At 43.5% G+C, this 22,084-nt stretch overlaps 1 protein-coding gene across 12 annotated transcripts in view; it reads right to left on the bottom strand.

The window, feature by feature from the left end:
- LOC110497999 (homeodomain-interacting protein kinase 2) overlaps nucleotides 1–22,084 on the bottom strand; it is a 113,061-nt gene that overhangs the window by 74,769 nt on the left and 16,208 nt on the right. For all 12 annotated transcript variants that reach the window (XR_005038553.1, XM_036957209.1, XM_036957232.1 and 9 more), the window contains exon 2: nucleotides 15,909–17,070. Coding sequence is in view for 11 of the 12 variants with exons in the window: in XM_036957209.1 (XP_036813104.1) it covers nucleotides 15,909–17,070 (1,162 nt within the window). In the remaining variant the exon portion in view is untranslated. The remainder of the gene's footprint in view (nucleotides 1–15,908; nucleotides 17,071–22,084) is intronic.

The raw sequence follows: 22,084 nt of genomic DNA, 5'->3' as shown, positions 1-22,084 counted from the left end.
CATTGATGACCAGCCTGAACATGTCTGCTCTATGTTCCCCCCAGTAGCCCCGCTCACACATTGATGACCAGCCTGAACATGTCTGCTCTATGTTCCCCCCAGTAGTCCCGCTCACACATTGATGACCAGCCTGAACATGTCTGCTCTATGTTCCCCCCACTAGCCCCGCTCACACATTGATGACCAGCCTGAACATGTCTGCTCTTTGTCTGGTGTCTCCTCTCTGATTGCGGTAGCTACCTCAGGCCAGTAAGACCACTTCAGAGCCATCACATGTAATGACCTGGTAAGTGTGAGGGAGGTGTGTGTGTGTGTGTGTGTGTGTGTGTGTGTGTGTGTGTGTGTGTGTGTGTGTGTGTGTGTGTGTGTGTGTGTGTGTGTGTGTGTGTGTGTGTGTGTGTGTGTGTGTGTGTTTGCGTGCGTGCGTGCGAGCGAGAGAGAGAGAGAGAGTTAGAGAGAGAGAGAAAGAGAGAGGTGGAAGGAAGGAGCACGGTCTGTAGGTACTACTCTCATCACCTCTGTGAAACTCTGACCCTCTGCTGCTCCATAGCTCATAGCCATGCTATGAGGGTTATGAAGGCTAAATAAATCAGTAACTACACCAACCAGATCGTGAGTGCATTTAGTTCCCTCTACCCTAACATGACCCAAACTCCTGAGCCGTTCCATTGTACGTACATGTACACAAAGACACAGTAAAGGCCTGCACTCATATGCACATCTTTGAAAGATTTGTCAATTCATGATTTGTCTTTTCTTTTCTCCCCAATTCCTGTCATCTGACTAATGCAGGTTGTGCGGGGATGAATAATTATTTAATGCTCAACGGTGCTATTCTGCTTGTTCACTCAATATAAGCTAATAACCAAGGCAGACGGTTGAGAAAGGGAAATGGTCTATGTTCATAAAACAGAGGGATTAGGCTTCAAGGACCAGTGGGTTCTGAGTTTCGAAGGAGTCGAAGAGAAAAGTCACTATCCCAATTTGCACTGGGATTTCCCTCAGTCGAAGTGTGTTTCTCTTCACATGTAACAATGAGAAATATATTTCCACACAAAAAAAAAAGCTCCTATTAATTAAACAGCCTTCTTTCTGAACCCATTTCAGTCGGTAGTCATCTCTAAGGGCTATGGGCGTGCCCTCCGCCTCCACATATAAAGAACAACATACTACTGGAGGTGGATGCATCCATTTTCTAATGCTAACCCTTTTCATTATTAACCAGGAGCCAATACAGGAGTGATTATTTTCCCAAACTATTTACGCCTCAGGCACCAAACGGCTGCAATTTGATACACAGTAATATATTTATTCTGCTGTCACACAACGCTATTAGTCATTTTCAATTATTTATCAACCATCTGGAGTGGAGTAAGATATGCTACCACTGGGTTTCCTTTTCCTGGTTAGCCTATGACATTTGGAACACTTTATATGTATTTGTAAAGCTCCACAAGCCACACTGAGGGACATAAGGAACCAACAAGCGTGCTCAGTCCACAGAGACTTCTTTGTTACTGGTTGAAAGCAGAATATCAGAATGGGATTTTTGACACCCAAGCGAATGTCTTTTAAGGGAGTATGCCAGCACACTTGTTCGGTTAGCCTAGCTGGCTAGGCGCCAGCCAAACTGACACACGCTGACGCCTTAAGCATTACTACAGGAATGGATGTGACTGTTTCATCAGGGAGCAAACACATGTAATTACTGAATTGATGTTGTTTGCTATTTCACGCAGCCACAGAATAGAAAGAAGCTAAACAAATTATTTTGTATTTTAATTATTTTGCATTTAAATTTGAGAGATCATTCACACAAAGTAATGAGACTGGGTGTGTAAGTATGCCTATAGAATAATATGGTAAAGTTGGCCTCATGTACTGTATAGGCCCTCAAACAAATAAATAAAAGGACATCCAAAATCCATCAAATTAAATGTTGTTTTTTTAGCACCACAGCTTCATTTATGAATGAGGTTGCAGGCGGAGTAGCCTGGTTGCCGTCTCTGTTGATCTATTTCATTCCACTCCTTGTACTCTGTGTCATTTGCCGAAGATGTGGGAAATTACCAGCTATGACTTTGGCAAATGACAAGAGTGTCAAGGAGTGTAATGTTAGCTAAAACAACTCATAACCAGACGACAGGAGGAGGGATCCCGGTTGAATGTGGTACGCGCAATGGACAGTCAAATCAAATCAAATGTTATTGGCTCACATACACATTTAGCAGATGTTATGGAGGTTGTAGCGAAATGCTTGTGTTCCGAGCTCCAACAGGGAAGTAGTATCTAACAACAATACACACAAGTCTAAAAGTAAAAGAATATCATTTAGAAATATAGAAATATAAAGACGAGCAATGTCGGAGTGGCATTGACTAGAATACAGTATATACATATGAAATGAGTAAAACAGTATGTAAACATTATTAAAGTGACCAGTGATTCCATGTCTATGTACATAGGGCAGCAGCCTCTACGGTGCAGGGTTGAGTAACTGGGTGGTAGCCAGCTGGTGACAGTGACTAAGTTCAGGGCAGGGTACTGGGTGAAGGCCGGCTAGTGATGGCTATTTAAGTCTGATGGCCTTGTGATAGAAGCTATTCTTCAGTCTCTCGGTCCCAGCTTTGATGCACCTGTACTGAACACGCCTTCTGGATGATAGCGGGGTGAACAGGCCGTGGCTCGGGTGGTTGATGTCCTTGATGATCTTTTTGGCCTTCCTGTGACATTGGGTGCTGTAGGTGTCCTGGAGGGCAGGCAGTGTGCCCCCGGTGATGAGTTGGGCAGACCGCACCACCCTCTGGAGAGCCCTGCGGTTTCAGGTGGTGAAGTTGCCATACCAGGTAGTGATACAGCCCGACAGGATGCTCTCAATGGTGCATCTGTAAAAGATTGTGAGGGTCTTAGGGGCCAAGCCAAATGTATTCAGCCTCCTGATGTTGAAGAGGTGCTGATGTGCCTTCTTCACCACACTGTCTGTGTGGGTGGACCATTTCAGATTGTCAGTGATGTGTACGCAGAGGAACTTGAAGCTTTTCACCTTCTCCACTGCGGTCCCATCGATGTGGATGGGGTATGCTGCCTCTGCTGTCTACTGAAGTCTATGATCAGCTCTTTTGTTTTGTTGACAAAGAGGGAAAGGTTATTTTCCTAGAACCACTATGCCAGGGCCCTCACCTCCTCCCTGTAGGCTGTCTCGTCATTGTTGGTAATCAGGCCTACTACTGTTATGTCATCCACAAACTTGATGACTTGAGTTGGAGGCGTGCATGTCCACGCAGTCATGGGTGAACATGGAGTACAGGAGGGGGCGTGCATGTCCACGCAGTCATGGGTGAACATGGAGTACAGGAGGGGGCTGAGCATGCACCCTTGTGGGGCTCAAGTGTAGTGGAGGTGTCATTTCCTACTTTCACCACCTGGGGACGGCCCATCAGGAAGTCCAGGACCCAGTTGCACAGAACGGGGTTCAGACCCAGGGCCCCGAGTTTAATGATGAGCTTGGAGGGTACTATGGCGTTGAAGACTGAACTGTAGTCAGTGAACAGCATTATTACATAGGTTTTCCCCTTGTCCAGATGGGATAGGGCAGTGTGCAGTGCGATGGCGATTGCATCGTCTGTGGATCTATTGTGGCGGTAAGCAAATTGAAGTGGGTCTAGGGTGTCAGTTAAGATAGAGGTGATATTATCCTTAACTAGCCCCTCAAAGCACTTCATGATGACAGAAGTGAGTGCTATGGGCCGATAGTCATTTAGTTCAGTTACCTTTGATTTCTTGGGTACAGGAACAATGGTGGCCATCTAGAAGCATGTGGGGACAGCAGACTGGGATAGAGAGAGATTGAATATGTCCATAAAACTCCAGCCAGCTGGTCTGTGCATGCTCTGAGGACGAGGCTAGAGATTACATCTGGGCCAGCAGCCTTGCGAGGGTTAACACGCTTAAACGTCTAACTCACGTTGGCCACAGAGGACGAGAGCCCACAATCCCCGGGAGCGAGTCGTGTCAGTGCACTTTGAAACCCACACACACCGTGACGTATAGCACTGCCCACCGGGTGAAATACTGTTAACAGAGTGTGTCCTCCTCTCCTCACAAGCCCCAGCTGGCCTGCCTGCCTGGCGCAAATTAGCCAAACTATTTACCCTCATATATGCACATTAGCAAATTCTTCCAATTGAGAAAACAAATGCATCTGTTTGGTTCTGTTCACTTCATGGTAGACTGCACAGCCCTGTGCACACCAGGCATTCTCTATCCACTGCGGCAGTCAGTCAGAGAGGCCTGATGGAGCTCAGCGCAGCCCAGGCCAGCTGCACTACCCTGGGCCTCAGTCTTGGAGGACCTGCCCCAGTCTCTAGTCCCCTGTGACTTACTTTAAATTAGGAGATTCAGGGACCAAAAGGAACTTTCTTCCACAGCCAGCACCGTGACACATATTTTCCATCCTGGTGTGGGGTTTTTAATATTCATCCAATCTGTGATTCAAAGAGAACATTTCAGCTTTGCCACCCTGAGTGGGTGGAACTCCAGGTCACATTTCATAAGGCAGCAGCTTCACTTTCTCCAGTAATATCCTGGGAAATGTATGGAAATTGAAAAGTTAGTAAATGTTAGGGGGAGAACAATAATGGGTGCTAGGATATAGCCTAACTATATAACCAGTAGCTCGGCAGTATCACGCTCCTGCTTCAATAACCTGTTACAGTCTCCACATCAACCAGAGGTGTGATTGCAAGCTTCACACCTTTTTATTAGTTACCTGGGTCGAATGGTACTTTTTCACTAGCTGCCAAAATGACTATATATGTACAGTATTGTATGATACATATGCTTGACTAGTGTGGGTTAATTAGCTAGCCATCTCTAGCAACATGAAGGGGAAGGTTAGACACTGTGAACTAAGATGCCTACAGGCACATTCAATGAGAAGACTGTTATTAGAATTATGTCATGCATCCTAAAGCGGGTGCAGTTGTCACGACTTCCACCGAAGGTGGCTCCCCTGCCCGTTCGGTCACCGGTCTACTAGCTGCCACCGATCCCTTTTTCCTTTTCTGTTTGTTATGTCTGTATTGATTTCACCTGTTCCTTGTTTGAGATTTGTTTTAGGGCTATTGAAGCCGGTTAGGCCCGCCTGCTTTTGGACGGGCTTGTTTTCTGTTTGTCTGTGGATGGTTGCGTGTAGTATGTTCTCGAACCTTGTTGGTGTCCCGTTTTGTGTCGGTCATATTTTGTTCGCCTGTTGTGTTGGCGTTGACCACTTACCCATTTACAGAAATAAAGTTGGTTTTCTATGAATCCTCTGCTCTCTGCGCCTGACTCCGCTCCCACCACTCCTAGCTGTGTGACAGCAGTAATGTGAAAACAGTCTATTATTTTGGCCTTTTACTGTAAAGCACCCGGCTTTACAGTGCAACAATTTAAAACTCGCAAAAAATAAGAATTTAATAACACTGACAATGAAATGTCACAACCAAAAAAATCAAGAGAAATTAGAATAGGAAAATGTAATGCTCCTTGCCAGGTTTAAAAACACGCCTCATCTGCATTTCTAATGAGCTGCCACTGCTGGGAGGTAAATGTAATGCGTTGCCTTCCCAGCAAACTCCCAAGGAATGTGCAAAGATGAAGACTCCCAATCTTCAGCCATGGCGCTCGCTTGTGAATATTTCCTGCATCGTAAACAACACCTGCACTACGATGTTGCCAGCACCTCACCTTCCTTTAGACTCCTTGCAAGTCATATTTGGCTCCCAGTAACCTGACACTGCTAGCTTTTAGTCCTAGCCACGGTGAGAGAGACACCTCATGCACGCTTCAGAGAACAGTAACTAACGGTAATCTCATTCATTAAGAACCCTCCTTGATTTCAGTGTTGGAAAAAGCACTAAATTGTCATACTTGTATAAAAGTAAAGATACCTGAATAGAAAATGACTGAAGTAAAAATGCATTTTTTAAATACACTTTAAAAAATAAATTGTTCAACTAGGCAAGTCAGTTAACAATAAATTCTTATTTAGAATGACAGCCTACCGGGAAACAGTAAGTTAACTGCCTTGTTCAGGGGTACAGATTTTTACCTTGTCAGCTCAGGGATTTGATCCAGCAACCTTTTGGTTACTGGCCCAACTCTCTAACCCCTAGGCTACCTGCCGCCACACTTAGGTATCAAAAGTAAACATAATTGCTAAAAATATACTTAAGTATCAACAGTAAAAGTATAAATAATTTAAAATTCCTTAAAATAAGAAAACCAGATAGCCAGGGATATACTCCAAAACTCAGACATCATTTACAAACCAAGCTTTTGCGTTTAATGAATTGAGCCATTTTCCTGTCTTGTGTCAGGGAAAATGTATGGAGTAAAAAGTACCATATTTTCCTTAGGCATGTAGTGGAGTAAAAGTAAAAGTTGTCAAAAATAAAGTAAAGTAAAGTAAAAGAAAAAAAACCTGACTTATTAAGTAGTACTTTAAAGTATTTTTACTTAAGTACTTTACACCACTGCTTGATGTCTCACATGGAGGCAGGCTAAATGTGCTGGAACGGCTCTCTGGCTTCTCCTTCTCTAACTAACAGCAGCTAGGCAGGGCTAGTGTTACACTGGGGCCTGTTAGACTAGCCTGTAAGCGTTAGCGCGCTGGTTGTGCCTGACTGAGAAAGATGAGCACCATAGACAGGGTAGAGGAATGAAGAATAGGATTGGCGTGGTAGCCTGATGGGGCTTAGGTTGAGAGTAGAGGTTGACATGAGAACAGGACTCCCGTGGGTCTTGTGGGTCCTGTGGGATAGTGGCAGGAATGGGAGTCAAGTTCTAGAGTCAAGTTCAGGACAGGACTGGATGGGATCAACAGTCCACAGGAACGGGCAGTACAGGAATAGAATATAAACATTGTTTTTGGGTGGAAATATGTCATGTGTGGAACATTTCGTAAAAACAACATCTGTGTAGGCAAGGAATAATATAGCGTACTTAATAAAACTCTGTAAAAAAAAGGGTAATTTCCCCCTCCCCCTTCAGTTGTAGCCAGTCACTATAGGCTGCCTCAGATACCAATCTACGTCAGTAGGCTGTGATGAAGCCTTACACGCTACCCAAACAGGACACGTCCTGCCTCTCCCATCTCCTCATTGGCTTTTATAAGCATATACCCACGTGCCATCTCCTCATTGGTTATACACACATGGGTGATTGAAAGATCAACTGAGGTCGGTCGGTCGGTTGTGGTAATACACCTTATTATGAAAGTTAGATGCCAATCGCCATATAAAGTCCAAAGAAGAAAAAGCCTGGAAGGAGGAGAGATGACTAGAAACGATTCGGTTGACCGTTTTATGTGTGGATTAATTGTTGCAGTAGAGGACTTTCTGCATTTCAGGTAAAATAACAACTCAACGTTTATGTCCCAGGACAAATTCGCTAGCAACAGCAAGCTAGCTAAATAGGACAACTTATCTAGCAACTGCAAGATAGCTAGCTAAATTGACATAAATATTTAATGCTTTTCGAGCTGTCCCCAAATTAATATAATTGGTTCAGAGTTTGTTTTGATATGTCAACCTGCGTGTCGTGATCACATTTGGTGTGGGGGGACCAAATCAATTTACGCAGGATGGCGCACGTGGCCACATGAGCGCATCCAATTCGGGCATGGTGTTAGCCTTCAATAGAGGAACTGCACCGTCTTGTTGCAGCCAAGGACCCATTAGAGCCAAGGAAAGAGAGATGTTTTAGTTAAAGTTTATGGAGTTGTCTTTGACAATGAAGGGACAAATAACACAACTTGTAAAAAAATGCTGAGGTTTAATCAAATGAGCTACAAACCGGAGAGCGGGACAAGCGGCCTGAAGCAAGCCCAACTGTTTGCCTATTTAACTAAACCCATACCATCTGAGGTGAAGAGTGAAATAAAAATAGATTGACATATGCAGTAGGTTACTGCTGCTCAGTTTTTGTATTTAATTTTTTATGTTCATGTTGTAAATGTTAATGTGTTGTAAATGTTAATGTGTGCGCAGTGCTCAGCTGTAGGCTACAGTTTTATGCCGGAGCTGAGCAGACCATCCTGCTGGGGTCTCTGTCCTCCAGCTTAATCAATCTACATTTAGGCCATTTAAAATACATTCTTATCCAGAGCGATTTGGGCTACAGTACGTGTATTTAACTAAGATATTGTAGGTATGACAACCACATACCACAGTTGAATATTGCATTTCCGAAATTCATTTTCAATACTTCCTAAACAAAAACAATAGCCAACATATTTATGCGCGCAAAAATGAGCACGGCACAAGACCGGTGAGATTTTTATCAGGAAGGGGCAGTTCTTGGGTTATAGAACTGTTGTGGGATCAGGACAGTACAGGAAAATTATTGACAGTAATTCATTTTCACTCCCTTATCAACCTCTAGTTGAGAGTGAGACACCCTATGGCTGAGTGGTCATGCCACTCCATTACTGTAGCCAGCAATGATCAGATCAGAATCACTAGTGGAAAGAGAGAATGTACTGTAGAATGCAGTCCCCTTTAGAAATCTCTGTCCTAGAGTTTCTAGGAGGCTGTCATGAGAGGCATCTAGCCATGGATACCAGTTCAGCAGACTAGAGCACAGATGCTAGCTCAACTCACTAATGGAGTCAGCACTCCTAATATCCCTTACAGGGATAGTCACGTGTGTTGGTCTATTTTCCCCACTCCACCTAAAATGTCTGGCAGACTATTCCCAAAGCCCTCCTCCCGGCTCCTATATTAAATCTGTATGATGTGTGGGATATTGACATTGGGTAATGACTGACAGGAAGGAAGAAGAGAGACAATAATCCATTTATCTGGTCCAGGGTAAGCCGGACCAGTTTACCTGTTACATCATTAGCTAGCTACCGCAGACAGGGGGGAGGGAGGCCATAGGGAGGCTAGCTAGCTAGCTGACTGACGTAATCAACTGGATAAACACACAGTATGAACAGGTACTGCTCTGCTTTACAGACATAGGCTCCAGACCTTCAGGCCAAATAGAAGGATAGAAGGACTTTATACACTGACTGCATTGCTGTGCCGTGCTAGCAATGATAGATTTATGCTAAAATTACATGAGAAACAAATGAATAATAAATGAATAATGTACTGTGTTTCTCTGTGTTTTATTAATTAGAACCACTCCTATCGGAGGAGCTGTTCCTCATTCCTGTAAATGGAATCGCTCATGTTTACCTTGAATACCCATGTTTTATTTGCATGAGTCAACCTCGTGGAAAATCCATAAATCATCTGCAATGCTAACGTACCCTCAGCAGCATATCTATTGCCTGCCTAATGCAAACAGCCCTGTAGCAGGGATCACATTCCCACAAAACACACAGTAACAACCAAGTAAAAGAGCAAGTAACAGAGGGATGGGAAGAATGTTTCAAATTAATTCCTTATTACAGGGGGCTCTTAAAGCAAATGCATAAGAATCTTTTCACTGCATTTTATAAGCTAAATATCAAAAGTCTTTTGAAAAACAGATCAAGATATTGTTAGGGATGTTGCCTGAACAGAAATAAGCAGAAGGGGAATGGCTTGTCAAATGCTGCTAGGCTAGCCGTGGTGGAGGTCGAGTGGAGTGAAACTGCCCAGTGGACTATAGCCTGGTCCAAAATAAATCATTACAGAGGACATTGTGCACAAAGCCGGAGTGACTATGTACATCTTCATGCAACAGTTCCCTATTTTACATTTTGTTTTTAAATAGTGCCGGTACGGCGTAACAGTAAAACATGAGCCTATCACAATGATTTAAAACAAAGATAGAAAGAAAACTGTAGGCTGGTACACCATAATCTATTACTGCCTGTCACCCACATGAGAAATTAGCGAATTAACTTGAAAATGGGTGGCATACGCTCCAATATGCAGTGTGGTTCGAGGTGATCACTAAAGGCAGAGAGACGCGCGGACACCAGCGAACATCAAGTGTGCCAAATGTCAATTGCAAAATGTCATTACACTTTTTGGTCTTTATTATAGACAACTCTTTCGTCAAATGGCAGGTACTGTTTTAGATGCTGGAATTATTTTACAGTGGACAAAGGTGTGCAAGTAGCCTACTTTCTGAAGAGATCTGTTTGACAATCGGATGAAAACATCATGCCTGGTTGTGTTATTGCCCCATTAAAAGCTAAAACATGTTTACAGTTCAATGACATATCTTTACTATTAGGCTTATAAAAAAATTGGAGGTCCCGTACCGTGAAGAAATAAAATCTACTTTCAACCCTGAGTAGAGGGAGATAGTGTTGCCCCATTTACAAATTACGGTTAGTGCCCAGGCATGTGTGGGTTCTGGCTGAGTGTATGTATGTACTGTATGTATGTATGTATGTATGTATGTATGTATGTATGTATGTATGTATGTATGTATGTATGTATGTGTGTGTGTGTGTGTGTGTGTGTGTGTGTGTGTGTGTGTGTGTGTGTGTGTGTGTGTGTGTGTGTGTGTTCCTGCATATGTATAGTACTGTGCCTCACACCTGCTCTCCCTAGACCAGGCAGTGCCTACACAGCAACAAAGCTTCCCCCAACGCTGGCTGTGTAACCCAAACAGAGTTTGCTATAGGCAGAAAATACTTTAAGCAGTAGGGGAGAAGAAAGCCCTACCCAGTGAGTCATCTGTTTCTTATGCAGGGCCCGCTGGTGTGGATTACAGGGACAGATTACAGGAGAACTTCTGCCTGACCCCACATCTTCATATTGGGGGAAATGGGAGCCCGCCTTGATGTGGAGGTGGGAGCGGTCCACCGCCACGCTATGTGTTTACAGTCCCTGTTCAATGAGGGGTTTCTCTGGCTTTTTTAAAATTTTAAACAAACCCCCAAAAAACTATTTCCCAGAAACTGGTCTCTGTGGCAAATATTTCCCAGGTGCTGTCATTGTAAAGCTGTTACCACCGTGCTGTAAAGCAGCCCACTACTCAACAGACCTGCCGTCCTAATCTTCAAAGCAGCACCACAACCTGGTTGTTTGTCATATTAAACACGATAAGCAGCTGGTTTCTCAGAAAGCTGGAGGGGGGGGGGGGGGGGGTGTAACAGTAAGGATATGAGCTGGGAACCCACAGGGAATGATAAGGAGACAGAGAGAGAGAAAGACAGAGATAAAGAAAGAGAAAGGGAGCACGAGAGAGAATGAGAGAGAGAATGAGAGAGAGAGAGAGAGAGAGAGTGAGAGAGAGACAGAGAGAGAGAATAACTAATAATTCTGCAAAAATATCCTCCATGTTCAACATAAAACACCAGATAATGCATGTAGAGCAGAATTAGGATGATACCCGCTAATTATAAAATCCAGAAAAGAGCCTTTAAATGCTACAACCACCTTAAAGGAAGGGATTCCCAAACCTTCCATAACAAAGCCATCACCTACTAAAAAATGTACCTGGAGAAGAGCCCCCTAAGCAAGCTGGTCCTGGGGCTCTGTTCACAAACACAAACAGACCCCACAGAGCCCCTGGACAGCAACAATATTAGACCCAACCAAATCATGAGAAAAGAAAAATATAATTATTTGATACATTGTAAAACATTAACAAAAGAACTGAGCAAATTAGTATGGCCCCAAACAGAGAGTACAGAGTGGCATAATACCTGACCACTGTAACTGACCCAAAATTATTAATTAAGGAAATCTTTGATTATGTACACACTCAGTGAGCATTAGAGGTCGACCGATTAATCGAAATGGCCGATTAATTAGGGCCGATTTCAAGTTTTCTTTTTTTTTTTACACCTTTATTTAATCTTTATTTAACTAGGCAAGTCAGTTAAGAACACATTCTTATTTTCAATGACTGCCTAGGAACGGTGGGGCAGTGTAACAGTATAGCTCAGGGGCAGAACGACAGATTTTCACCTTGTCAGCTCGGGGGATTCAATCTTGCAACCTTACAGTTAACTAGTCCAACGCTCTAACCACCTGCCTCTCATTGCATTCCACGAGGAGCCTGCCTGTTACGCGAATGCAGTAAGAAGCCAAGGTAAGTTGCTAGCTAGCAATAAACTTATCTTATAAAAAACAATCAATTAATCAATCATAATCACTAGTTAACTACACATGGTTGATGATATTACTAGTTTATCTAGCGTGTAGTGCGTTGCATATAATCGATGCGGTGCATATCGTTGCTCCAATGTGTACCTAACCATGAACATCAATTCCTTTTTTAAAATCTATACATAGAAGTATATATTTTTAAACCTGCATATTTAGCTAAAAGAAATCCAGGTTAGCAGGCAATATTAACCAGGTGAAATTGTGTCACTTCTCTTGCGTTCATTGCATGCAGAGTCAGTGTATATGCAACAGTTTGGGCCACCTAATTTGCCAGAATTTTACGTAATTATGACATAACATTGAAGGTTGTGCAATGTAACAGGAATATTTTGACTAATAGATGCCACCCCTTAGACAAAATACGGAACGGTTATGTATTTCACTGAAAGAATAAACGTCTGGTTTTCGAAATTATAGTTTCCGGATTCAACCATATTAATGACCTAAGGCTCATATTTTTGTGTGTTATTATGTTATAATTAAGTCTATGATTTGATAGAGCAGTCTGACTGAGCAGTGGTAACAGCAGCAGGCTCGTAAGCATTCATTCAAACAGCACTTTTGTGTGTTTTGCCAGCAGCTCTTCGTTGTGCGTCAAGCATTGCGCTCTTTATGACTTCAAATCTATCAACTCCCGAGATTAGGCTGGTGTAACCGATGTGAAATGGCTAGCTAGTTAGCGGGGTGCGCGCTAATAGCGTTTCAAACGTCACTCGCTCTGAGACTTGGAGTGGTTGTTCCCCTTGCTCTGCATGGGTAACGCTGCTTCGAGGGTGGCTGTTGTCGTTGTGTTCCTGGTTCGAGCCCAGGGAGGAGCGAGGAGAGGGACGGAAGCTATACTGTTACACTGGCAATACTAAATTGCCTATAAGAACATCCATTAGTCAAAGGTATATGAAATACAAATGGTATAGAGGGAAATAGTCCTACAATTCTGATAATAACTACAACCTAAAACTTCTTACCTGGGAATATTGAAGACTCATGTTAAAAGGAACCACCAGCTTTCATATGTTCTCATGTTCTGAGCAAGGAACTTAAATATGGCACATATTGCACTTTTACTTTCTTCTCCAACACTGTGTTTTTGCATTATTTAAACCAAATTGAACATGTTTCATTATTTATTTAAGGCTAAATTGATTTTATTGATTATATTATATATATATATATATATATATATTAATTCAGTATTCTTGTAATTGTCATTATTACAAATAAATAAATAAAAATCGGCCGATTTAATCGGTATCGCCCTTTTTTTGTCCTCCAATAATCGGCATTGGTATTGGCGTTGAAATATCATAATCAGTCGACCTCTAGTGAGCATAGCCTTGCTATTGAGAAATAATGCCGAAGACCTGGCTCTCAAAAGAAGACAGGCAATGTGCACACTGCCCACAAAATGAGGTGGAAAACAGGCTGCACTTCCTAACCTCCTGCCAAATGTATGACCATATTAGAGACACATATAGTGGCTTGCGAAACTATTCACCCCCCTTGGCATTTGTCCTATTTTGTTGCCTTTACAACCTGGAATTAAAATGGATTTTGGGGGTGTTTGTATCATTTGATTTACACAACATGCCTACCACTTTGAAGATGTAAAATATTTTTTATTGTGAAACAAACAAGACAAAAAAACAGAAAAATTGAGCGTGCATAACTTTTCACCCCCCCCCCCCCCCCACAAAGTCAATACTATGTAGAGCCACCTTTTGCAGCAATTACAGCTGCAAGTCTCTTGCTTGGCACATCTAGCCACTGGGACTTTTGCCCATTCTTCAAGGCAAAACTGCTCCAGCTCCTTCAAGTTGGATGGGTTCTGCTGGTGTACAGCAATCTTTAAGTCACACCACATATTCTCAATTGGATTGAGGTCTGGGCTTTGACTAGGCCATTCCAAGACATTTAAATGTTTCCCCTTAAACCACTTGAGTGTTGCTTTAGCAGTATGCTTAGGCTCATTGTCCTGCTGGAAGGTGAACCTCCGCTCCAGTCTCAAATCTCTGGAAGACTGAAACAGGTTTCCCTCAAGAATTTCCCTGTGTTTAGCGCCATCCATCATTCCTTCAATTCTGACCAGTTTCCCAGTCTCTGCCGATGAAAAACATCGCGACAGCATGATGCTGCCACCACCATGCCTCACTATGGGGACGATGTTCTCGGGGTGATGAGAGGTGTCGGGTTTGCGCCAGAAATAGCGGTTTCCTTGATGGCCCAAAAGCTCAATTTTAGTCTCATCTGACCAGAGTACCTTCTTCCATATGTTTGGGGAGTCTCCCACATGCCTTTTGGCAAACACCAAACATGTTTGCTTATTTTTTTCTGGCCACTCTTCCGCATAGTCCAGCTCCGTGGAGTGTACGGCTTAAAGTGGTCCTATGGACAGACACTCCAATCTCCGCTGTGGAGCTTTGCAGCTCCTTCAGGGTTATCTTTTGTGTCTTTGTTGCCTCTCTGATTAATACCCTCCTTGCCTGGTCCATGAGTTTTGGTGGGCAGCACTCTCTTGGCAGGTTTGTTGTGGTGCCATATTCTTTCCAATTTTTAATAATGGATTTAATGGTGCTCCGTGGGATGTTCAAAGTTCTGGATATTTTTTATAACCCATCCCTGATCTGTACTTCTCCACAACTTTGTCCCTGACAAGTTTGGAGAGCTCCTTGGTCTTCATGGTGCCGTGTGCTTGGTGTTGCCCCTTGCTTAGTGGTGTTGCAGACACTGGGGCCTTTCAGAACAGTTGTATATATACTGAGATCATGTGACAGATCATGTGACACTTAGATTGCACACAGATGGACTTTATTTAACTAACTAATGTGACTTCTGAAGGTAATTGGTTGCACAAGATCTTATTTAGGGGCTTCATAGCAAACGGGGTGAATACATATGCACACACCACTTTTCCATTTTTTGTCATTTCACATCACCAATTTGGACTATTTTGTGTATGTCCATTACATGAAATCCAAATAAAAATCCATTTAAATTACAGGTTGTAATGCAACAAAATAGGAAAAATGCCAAGGGGTGAATACTTTTGTAAGGCACTGTATTTCCCTCAGATTACACAGAACCACAAAGAATTTGAAAACAAATCCAATTTTGATAAATTCCCATATCTATTGGGTGAAATACCACATTGTCCAATCACAGCAGCAAGATTTGTGACCTGTTGCCACAAGAAAAGGGCAACCAGTGACTAACAAACACCATTGTAAATACAACCCATATTTATGTTGATTTATTTTCCCTTTTGTACTTTAACTATTTGCACATAATTAAACCATAGACATAATATGACATTTGAAATGTCTTAATTCTTTTGGAACTTTTGTGAGTGTAACTGTACATTATCTATTGTTTATTTCACTTTTGTTTATTATTTATTTCACTTGCTTTGGCAATGTAAACATATGTTTCCCATGCCAATAAAGCCCTTAAATTGAAATTGAGAAGGAGAGACCCTAACCAACTACAGCTCATAAGACTGGCACAGAGCAGAAAAACAGAGCCCAGAGCAAGAGCCTTGGTCCAAACACTGAGGCCAACTAGGAAAACATTCCAATAAACCAACCGGTAAATCACACACGACGCACAAAGCACTGTGATATTGAAACAATCAAGGAGGAGAACACATTTGTAAAGAAACATCTACCTCCCCTTGACAAATCTGTCCCGTCTGTAAACCTATTCAAACCCTATTTATTATTAAACTTGCCAGGTCTCCCTTGGGAAATACTTCTTCTTATCATAACGAGATTTCCTGGTTAATTCAAGGTGAAAAAAAACTGCTCTTACCTGTAGTATCTGGACTGCAGGTAGGTGGAGCACACGGCTTTGGACACGTGGCTGGCCGAGCCAAAGTCAATGACCTTGACTCGGTAGGGCTGCCTGGAGGGGTCCACCAACATGATGTTCTCTGGCTTCAGGTCAGCGTGGATCAGGCCCAGGCTCTTGAGTTTCATCAGGGCTGTGGCCACCTGCTGTAAGACTGGCCTAATGTACTTCAACGGCAGTGGACTGAACTTGTTCTGCTTGAGGAAGTCGTACAGGTTCTGCTCCAGCATCTCGAACACCAGGCACGTGTGGTTCTTGTGCTGGAAGCACTCGTAGGCACGCACAAAGTTGAAGTCGTCTGCACTCTCTGTGCTCAACCGGGCCAGGATGCTCACCTCGATCTGGCCCTGGCGCGCGTACGATGGGTGGTTCTTCAGGATCTTGATGGCCACAATCTCGTTGGTGCCCCTCTTCCAGCACTTGACCACTTGGCCAAAGGTGCCTCTGCCCAAGAACTCTAGCACCTCGTAGGTGTTGGTCATGGAGCAGACCACCTCGTGCTGCACCAACTGGTAGTCCCCTTCATTGTTGGAACCACTGTTCTTGGAAGTGGCTGTCGATGTGGCCGTTGCCGTGGCGATAGCCACTGTGGCCCCGCTGGCTGCGTTCTGGATCATCGTTGTGCTGCCGCCGTGTTCCTCGATGATCGTCACGCTGCTGTTGCTGTTGTCGAGCTCCTCACTCTTGCGCTTAAGCCCGCATCGCTGGTAGGTGTCCAGCAGGCTGACGGTGCTGCGACGGGTCAAGTTGTGGACTGCTCCACCGCTTCCTCCTCCGCTACTGCTACTGCTTCCACCGCCGCTACCGCTACCGCCCAAGCTCAACAGAGGCCCCAGAGGCCCTGCAGTGCCTGAGGTACTGCTGGCCGAGGCAACCACAATTTTCCCTGCACTCGCCGGGAAGATGAGCGCAGGCTGCTCGTAGGGCAGAGAGGAATTGATTCCCAGAGAGGTGGCTTGGGACAATTGCTGCTTGCTGTTCTGGTTGTAGACGACTTTGCTGTGTGTGCCGTACCCTGTCATATCCCAGTATGAACTCTGCTCCACCTTCAGCTTCTTCACGCTAAAGAAGGCACTTGACTGGAGAGATTGAGGGGACAAGACTTGCACTTGCGAGGCCATACCTGGAAGAGAGGAGAGGAGGGGAGAAGGGAGTGGGAGAGAGACAGAAAGTGAGCGGTAGGAATTTGAGACAGTGCTTGAAACACAAGTGGCTTCTTTAAATAAAGAGCGCTTATGTCAGGGCCGACGAGGCCCATGTCGACGTATCAATGTCTCACTAAACCAACACAAACTAAAAACTAAAAATCACATTGGTTATTTAACTCTTTAAGGCAACTTTTCAGAATGACGTATTATGTATGCTACTCATGGCAAGAGAAAAATAGATTTCTGTATATGTTTTAAAACTATACAGTATTGTAACGTGCTTGACTATAGGATATACAGTATATGATGTTTAAACAGGAACTTTGTGTTTGTATGGTGACTATCTAGACCGTTGATGTATGCAGAGGAATTGCCTTTTCTCTTCAGTTCCCATCTGGACTAATGTAGAGCTATAATAATACTATTCATAGGGAACTCAGAGAATGCAGAAATGTGTACCAAAATGAGCCCTTCGAAAGTTGCGTGACTCTCAAGGAATGATAGCAATTTCCTCAGCAAAAAGCAAAATGACAACCCAGACCCTGCATTTGTTGGTACACAATCAGCTTGAAAGAGAGAGAGAGAAAGATAAAAAAAGACTCTTCTATTTTCGAAACAACAGAGGAGCATTTGAACTTTGTCTCAACATCAGATCCTGAAGACAACAAGCAAAAGCGGAAAACTGCAAGGCACTGAGCTCATGGGAACTGCCTGCCTCAGAATAAGCTTCTCCAAGCAAACAACAGCCCAAAAATACCCCTCTCAAACAGGCCTGTTTGTAGCACTGAAATTATTGTTACAGCACAAGCCGGCTTACTGGCCTCGGTACTGATATATAACAGTCTCCAATGTACCCCAAATTAGTGTACTAACAAATTTACGATCTACCACCTGTGTACATCTTCACTCACATGCATATCGCATTTTTAAATCCAGACTAAATCCACAAACACACACACTCAAAATCCTAACACACACCCGTGCATGTACACAGTCAGCATATTATACATGCCCTAGCCTACATGGCTAAAACACAGGAGGTTGGTGGCATCTTAATTGGGGAGGACGGGCTTGTGGTAGTGACTGGAGAGGAATAGGTGGAATGGTATCAAATACATCAAACACATGGTTTCCATGTTTGATGCCATTCTATTTACATTCTATTTCCAGCCATTATCATGAGGCATCCTGCCCTAAGAAGCCTCCACTTTGCTAAAACCATGATGGTTCAGGAGTGTGTTGGGAATAGGGGGCAGAGGGAGGAGACATACTTAGTCACTCTGTCATTATTAGCCTTCTGAGTTCTGAATGATGATCTGGCCATCTCCTCCTCTCTTTTTGTCTCTCTCTCCCTCTTCCTCCTCCCTCTCCTCCATCTCATCCTTCTCCTCCACCTCTTCTACTCTCTCCTTCTCTCCCCCTCCTTCTCCTCCACCTCTTCCACTCTCTCCTTCTCTCCTCCTCCTCTTCATCCCCCTCCTCCATCTCCTTTCCTCTCTCCTCTCCTCCCTTTCCTCCTACTAGATGTTTGGTAGTATAGCTAGGGACACTGGTCATCATAATGGTCATCTGGTCTTAACCTTAATGCTGCACCGCGAATCCGATGCCTGTAGGCTGTAGGTTAGTTGATAAAGCATATTACTAGGGGCCTTTGCTTTACCACACTACTCCTCTTGCGTAAGGGTTACCCTACACCACTACACGCCCATCCTTGGCCCCCTCTATGCCCTGGGCTGTCAAAAACATGTGGATGAGGGAGTAATGAAGACCGTCCGCTGGGTTAGTAGGAGCAAGGCACTATGCTAATCACTTAAGCCACCAGGGCCAGATGTCACTGCTCGGATTACCCACCAATTCCTTCGGTGGAGACTTTCACGCTAAAAATAATTTGGCCACGTTGGCATTGGCATAGTCACTAGTCACCGTCAGCGGTGCTGCTGCTGTGTGAGACTGACTGTAAAACTATGGGAGGATAATCAGATACTACAGTAGGAGCAATGGCCTACTGCTCTGATCGTGATGTTAAATTCCAGGATTACATTTCCATGATTATGGATGACCAACAATAACAGCATCGGCCAAGCAGCTTTTGGTTTACGGCACTTGGCTCAAGCTGTCCCTTTCCAAAGCGGCGCCATCGCCATCAAAAATCTTCCTCAATCTGACTTTAGCTATTGGTCATTGACTCCTGTTGGTTACTGTTCTGCTGTCAGTGTCCAAACTAGGGCCGTCCCCAACTAAAAATGGTCGACCAAGAGTCATCTGTTCTTTTGACCAATTTTGCGTCGCCCCATGGTTCTCCCAGCCGGCTGCGACAGAGCCTGGGCTCAAACCCAGAGTCTCTGGTGGCACAGCTAGCACTTTAGACCACTGCGCCACCCTGGAGGCCCTTTAAGCACACTGTTTGATGAAATAATTAAGACACAGAAATGACTAGAGGGAGACCGACAGCAATTGATTTGATTTTGCCGGGCTCAGACTTGCTGTGTTAAATAAAAAGAACAGTGACTGTGTGACTAGCACCCGTTGTCTCTCTCCTCCCTGCTGCAGTGACCACCACAGAACAGTGTTTATCGCTCTGTCCATGTTGCTGAAGCTGCAACATAATTACAGCCATTTCTGACTGAAAAGTTCTGTTACCGAAATCACTCATTTGTTTAGGAAAAACATTCCCTATTCCCTCAACCCTTGCTCTCTTCACGTGACACATGCATTCAGAAAGTATTCAGATCCCTTGACTTTTTTTGTTACAGCCTTGTTATAAAATGTATTAAATAGTTGTTTTCCCTCATCAATCTACACACACAATACCCCATAATGATAAACAGGTTTTTAGACATTATGTGATCCTAGGGTGGCAACACATACATGCTAAGTGATTTCAATGAGTCTTTCTACATTCTGATTGTTTTATACTGTTCAATTCAACTTCAACCAAAACAAATTTCCTGCATTGCCATTAATCTGAGATAATTTCCACACTGCCATGTAGGGCTGCACGGTATGGGCAAAAAAAACAAGGCCTGATTTTTAACCAAATGTTGCAAAATGACTCCCTGATTAAATAAAAAATATTTATTTGTATTTTTATATGGGCGAAAACTCTAACCGTAACCATGGCCTTTAATGTATCCATGACTCACTAGGGAAACTATGGGAACACAGTTAATACAACTGACTTGCCTGTGAACACAGAACACAGAAAAGTAATTCAATGAACACACAGTTGGGGTCAAATGGCTGGAATGTTATCTCTGAACAACATGCTTAGGTAACAATACGCACAATTGTACTTCATTGGAATCTCAGAACTAATGAATCATTATTGAATCACCGCTTAAGTTCAAAATTGTCTGTGATCTGAACCCTGAAATCTTAACAACCATCTCCCTTTCTCTGTGGTTTACTGTTCACCTTTATATTTAAACTAACATTGTAGTCTACACAACTTCTTAATTCCACTTATGAAGTTTATTTTCATTTCTGAACTTAGTGCCAAATGCAAAACTGTAAAGGGCCCATTGTTTTCACGTTTAAAATGTTAGAATGCCTTAAGTAGCCTGGTCCTCCATTTAATATACCTTAAAGAGCATGGTGTGTTCAGCGCACTGCAATTTAGCAGAGAACCACAGGGATTTTCTCACTGTTTAGAAGCAGCATGCTGAAGTGGAAATGGTCAATGTCTTTAGGGGGGATTATGTCCTCTGTCAAAGGCTAGTTAATCTGCTTTTTAGGCAGAACAAGGCTATTCTGCGCGGGAGGCCACGGGTGAGAGGGTGGGTGGGTGAGAGGGTGGGTGAGAGGGTGGATGGGTGGGAGGGATGGTCTGGTTACTGACTGACTAGGTCCTGTGTGTTTGCCGGTTTTAATTAACACCTGTATTGTGGTGTGCATGACAACTAGTACCAGATCAATATTTTAATATATATATATATTTCACCTCTATTTAACCAGGTAGCCCAGTTGAGAACAAGTTCTCATTTACAACTGTGACCTGGCCAAGATAAAGCAAAGCAGTGCGACAAAAACAACAACACAGAGTTACACATGGGATAATCAAACATACAGTCAATAACACAATAGAAAGATCTATATAGAGTGTGTGCAAATGTAGTAAGATTAGGGAGTTAAGGCAATAAATAGGCCATTGTGGCGAAACAATTACAATTTAGCATTAACACTGGAGTGATGTGCAGATGATGATATGCAAGTAGAGATACTGGAGTGCAAAAGATCAAAACTAAATAACTATATGGGGATGAGGTCATTGGGTGGGCTATTTACAGATGGGCTGTGTACAGGTGCAGTGATCGGTAAGCTGCTCTGACAGCTGATGCTTAAAGTTAGTGAGGGAGATATAATGTCACGACTTCTGCCAAAGTCAGTCCCTCTCCTTGTTCGGGTGGTGTACGGAGGTCGACGTCACCGGCCTTCTAGCCACCGCCGATCCACTTTTCATTTTCCATTTGTTCTGTCTTTGTCTTTCACACCTGGCTTCACTCAACCAATTACTTGTTTATTATTTAACCGTCTGTTCCACATGTTTTGTTTGTGAGTGTCACATTCTGACCTTTATTTCCTTTGTTTTGTCTTTATTTAGTATGGTCAGGGCGTGAGTTGGGGTGGGCAGTCTATGTTTTTTTTTCTATGTTTGGTTTCTGTTCCGGCCTAGTATGGTTCTCAATCAGAGGCAGGTGTCGATAATTGTCTCTGATTGAGAATCATACCTAGGTAGCCTGGGTTTCACTGTTGGTTTGTAGGTGTTTGTTTCCGTGTGAGTGTTTGTCGGCACATGGTACTGTTTCGGTTTTAGTAGATTTCACGTTATCGTTTATTGTTTTTGTTCGAGTGTTCATCTGTCTTTATTAAAAACATTATGAACACTTACCACGCTGCATCTTGGTCCGATCCTTACTCCTCTTCAGACGAAGAGGAAATCTGCCGTTACACTGAGTGATTGTTCTTTGTACATCGGTCCGTTTTTGTGGG

The sequence above is a fragment of the Oncorhynchus mykiss genome, chromosome 2, assembly GCF_013265735.2.
Source record: "Oncorhynchus mykiss isolate Arlee chromosome 2, USDA_OmykA_1.1, whole genome shotgun sequence".
Taxonomy (NCBI): Eukaryota; Metazoa; Chordata; class Actinopteri; order Salmoniformes; family Salmonidae; genus Oncorhynchus; species Oncorhynchus mykiss.
This window is presented reverse-complemented; position numbering and strand designations above follow the sequence as displayed.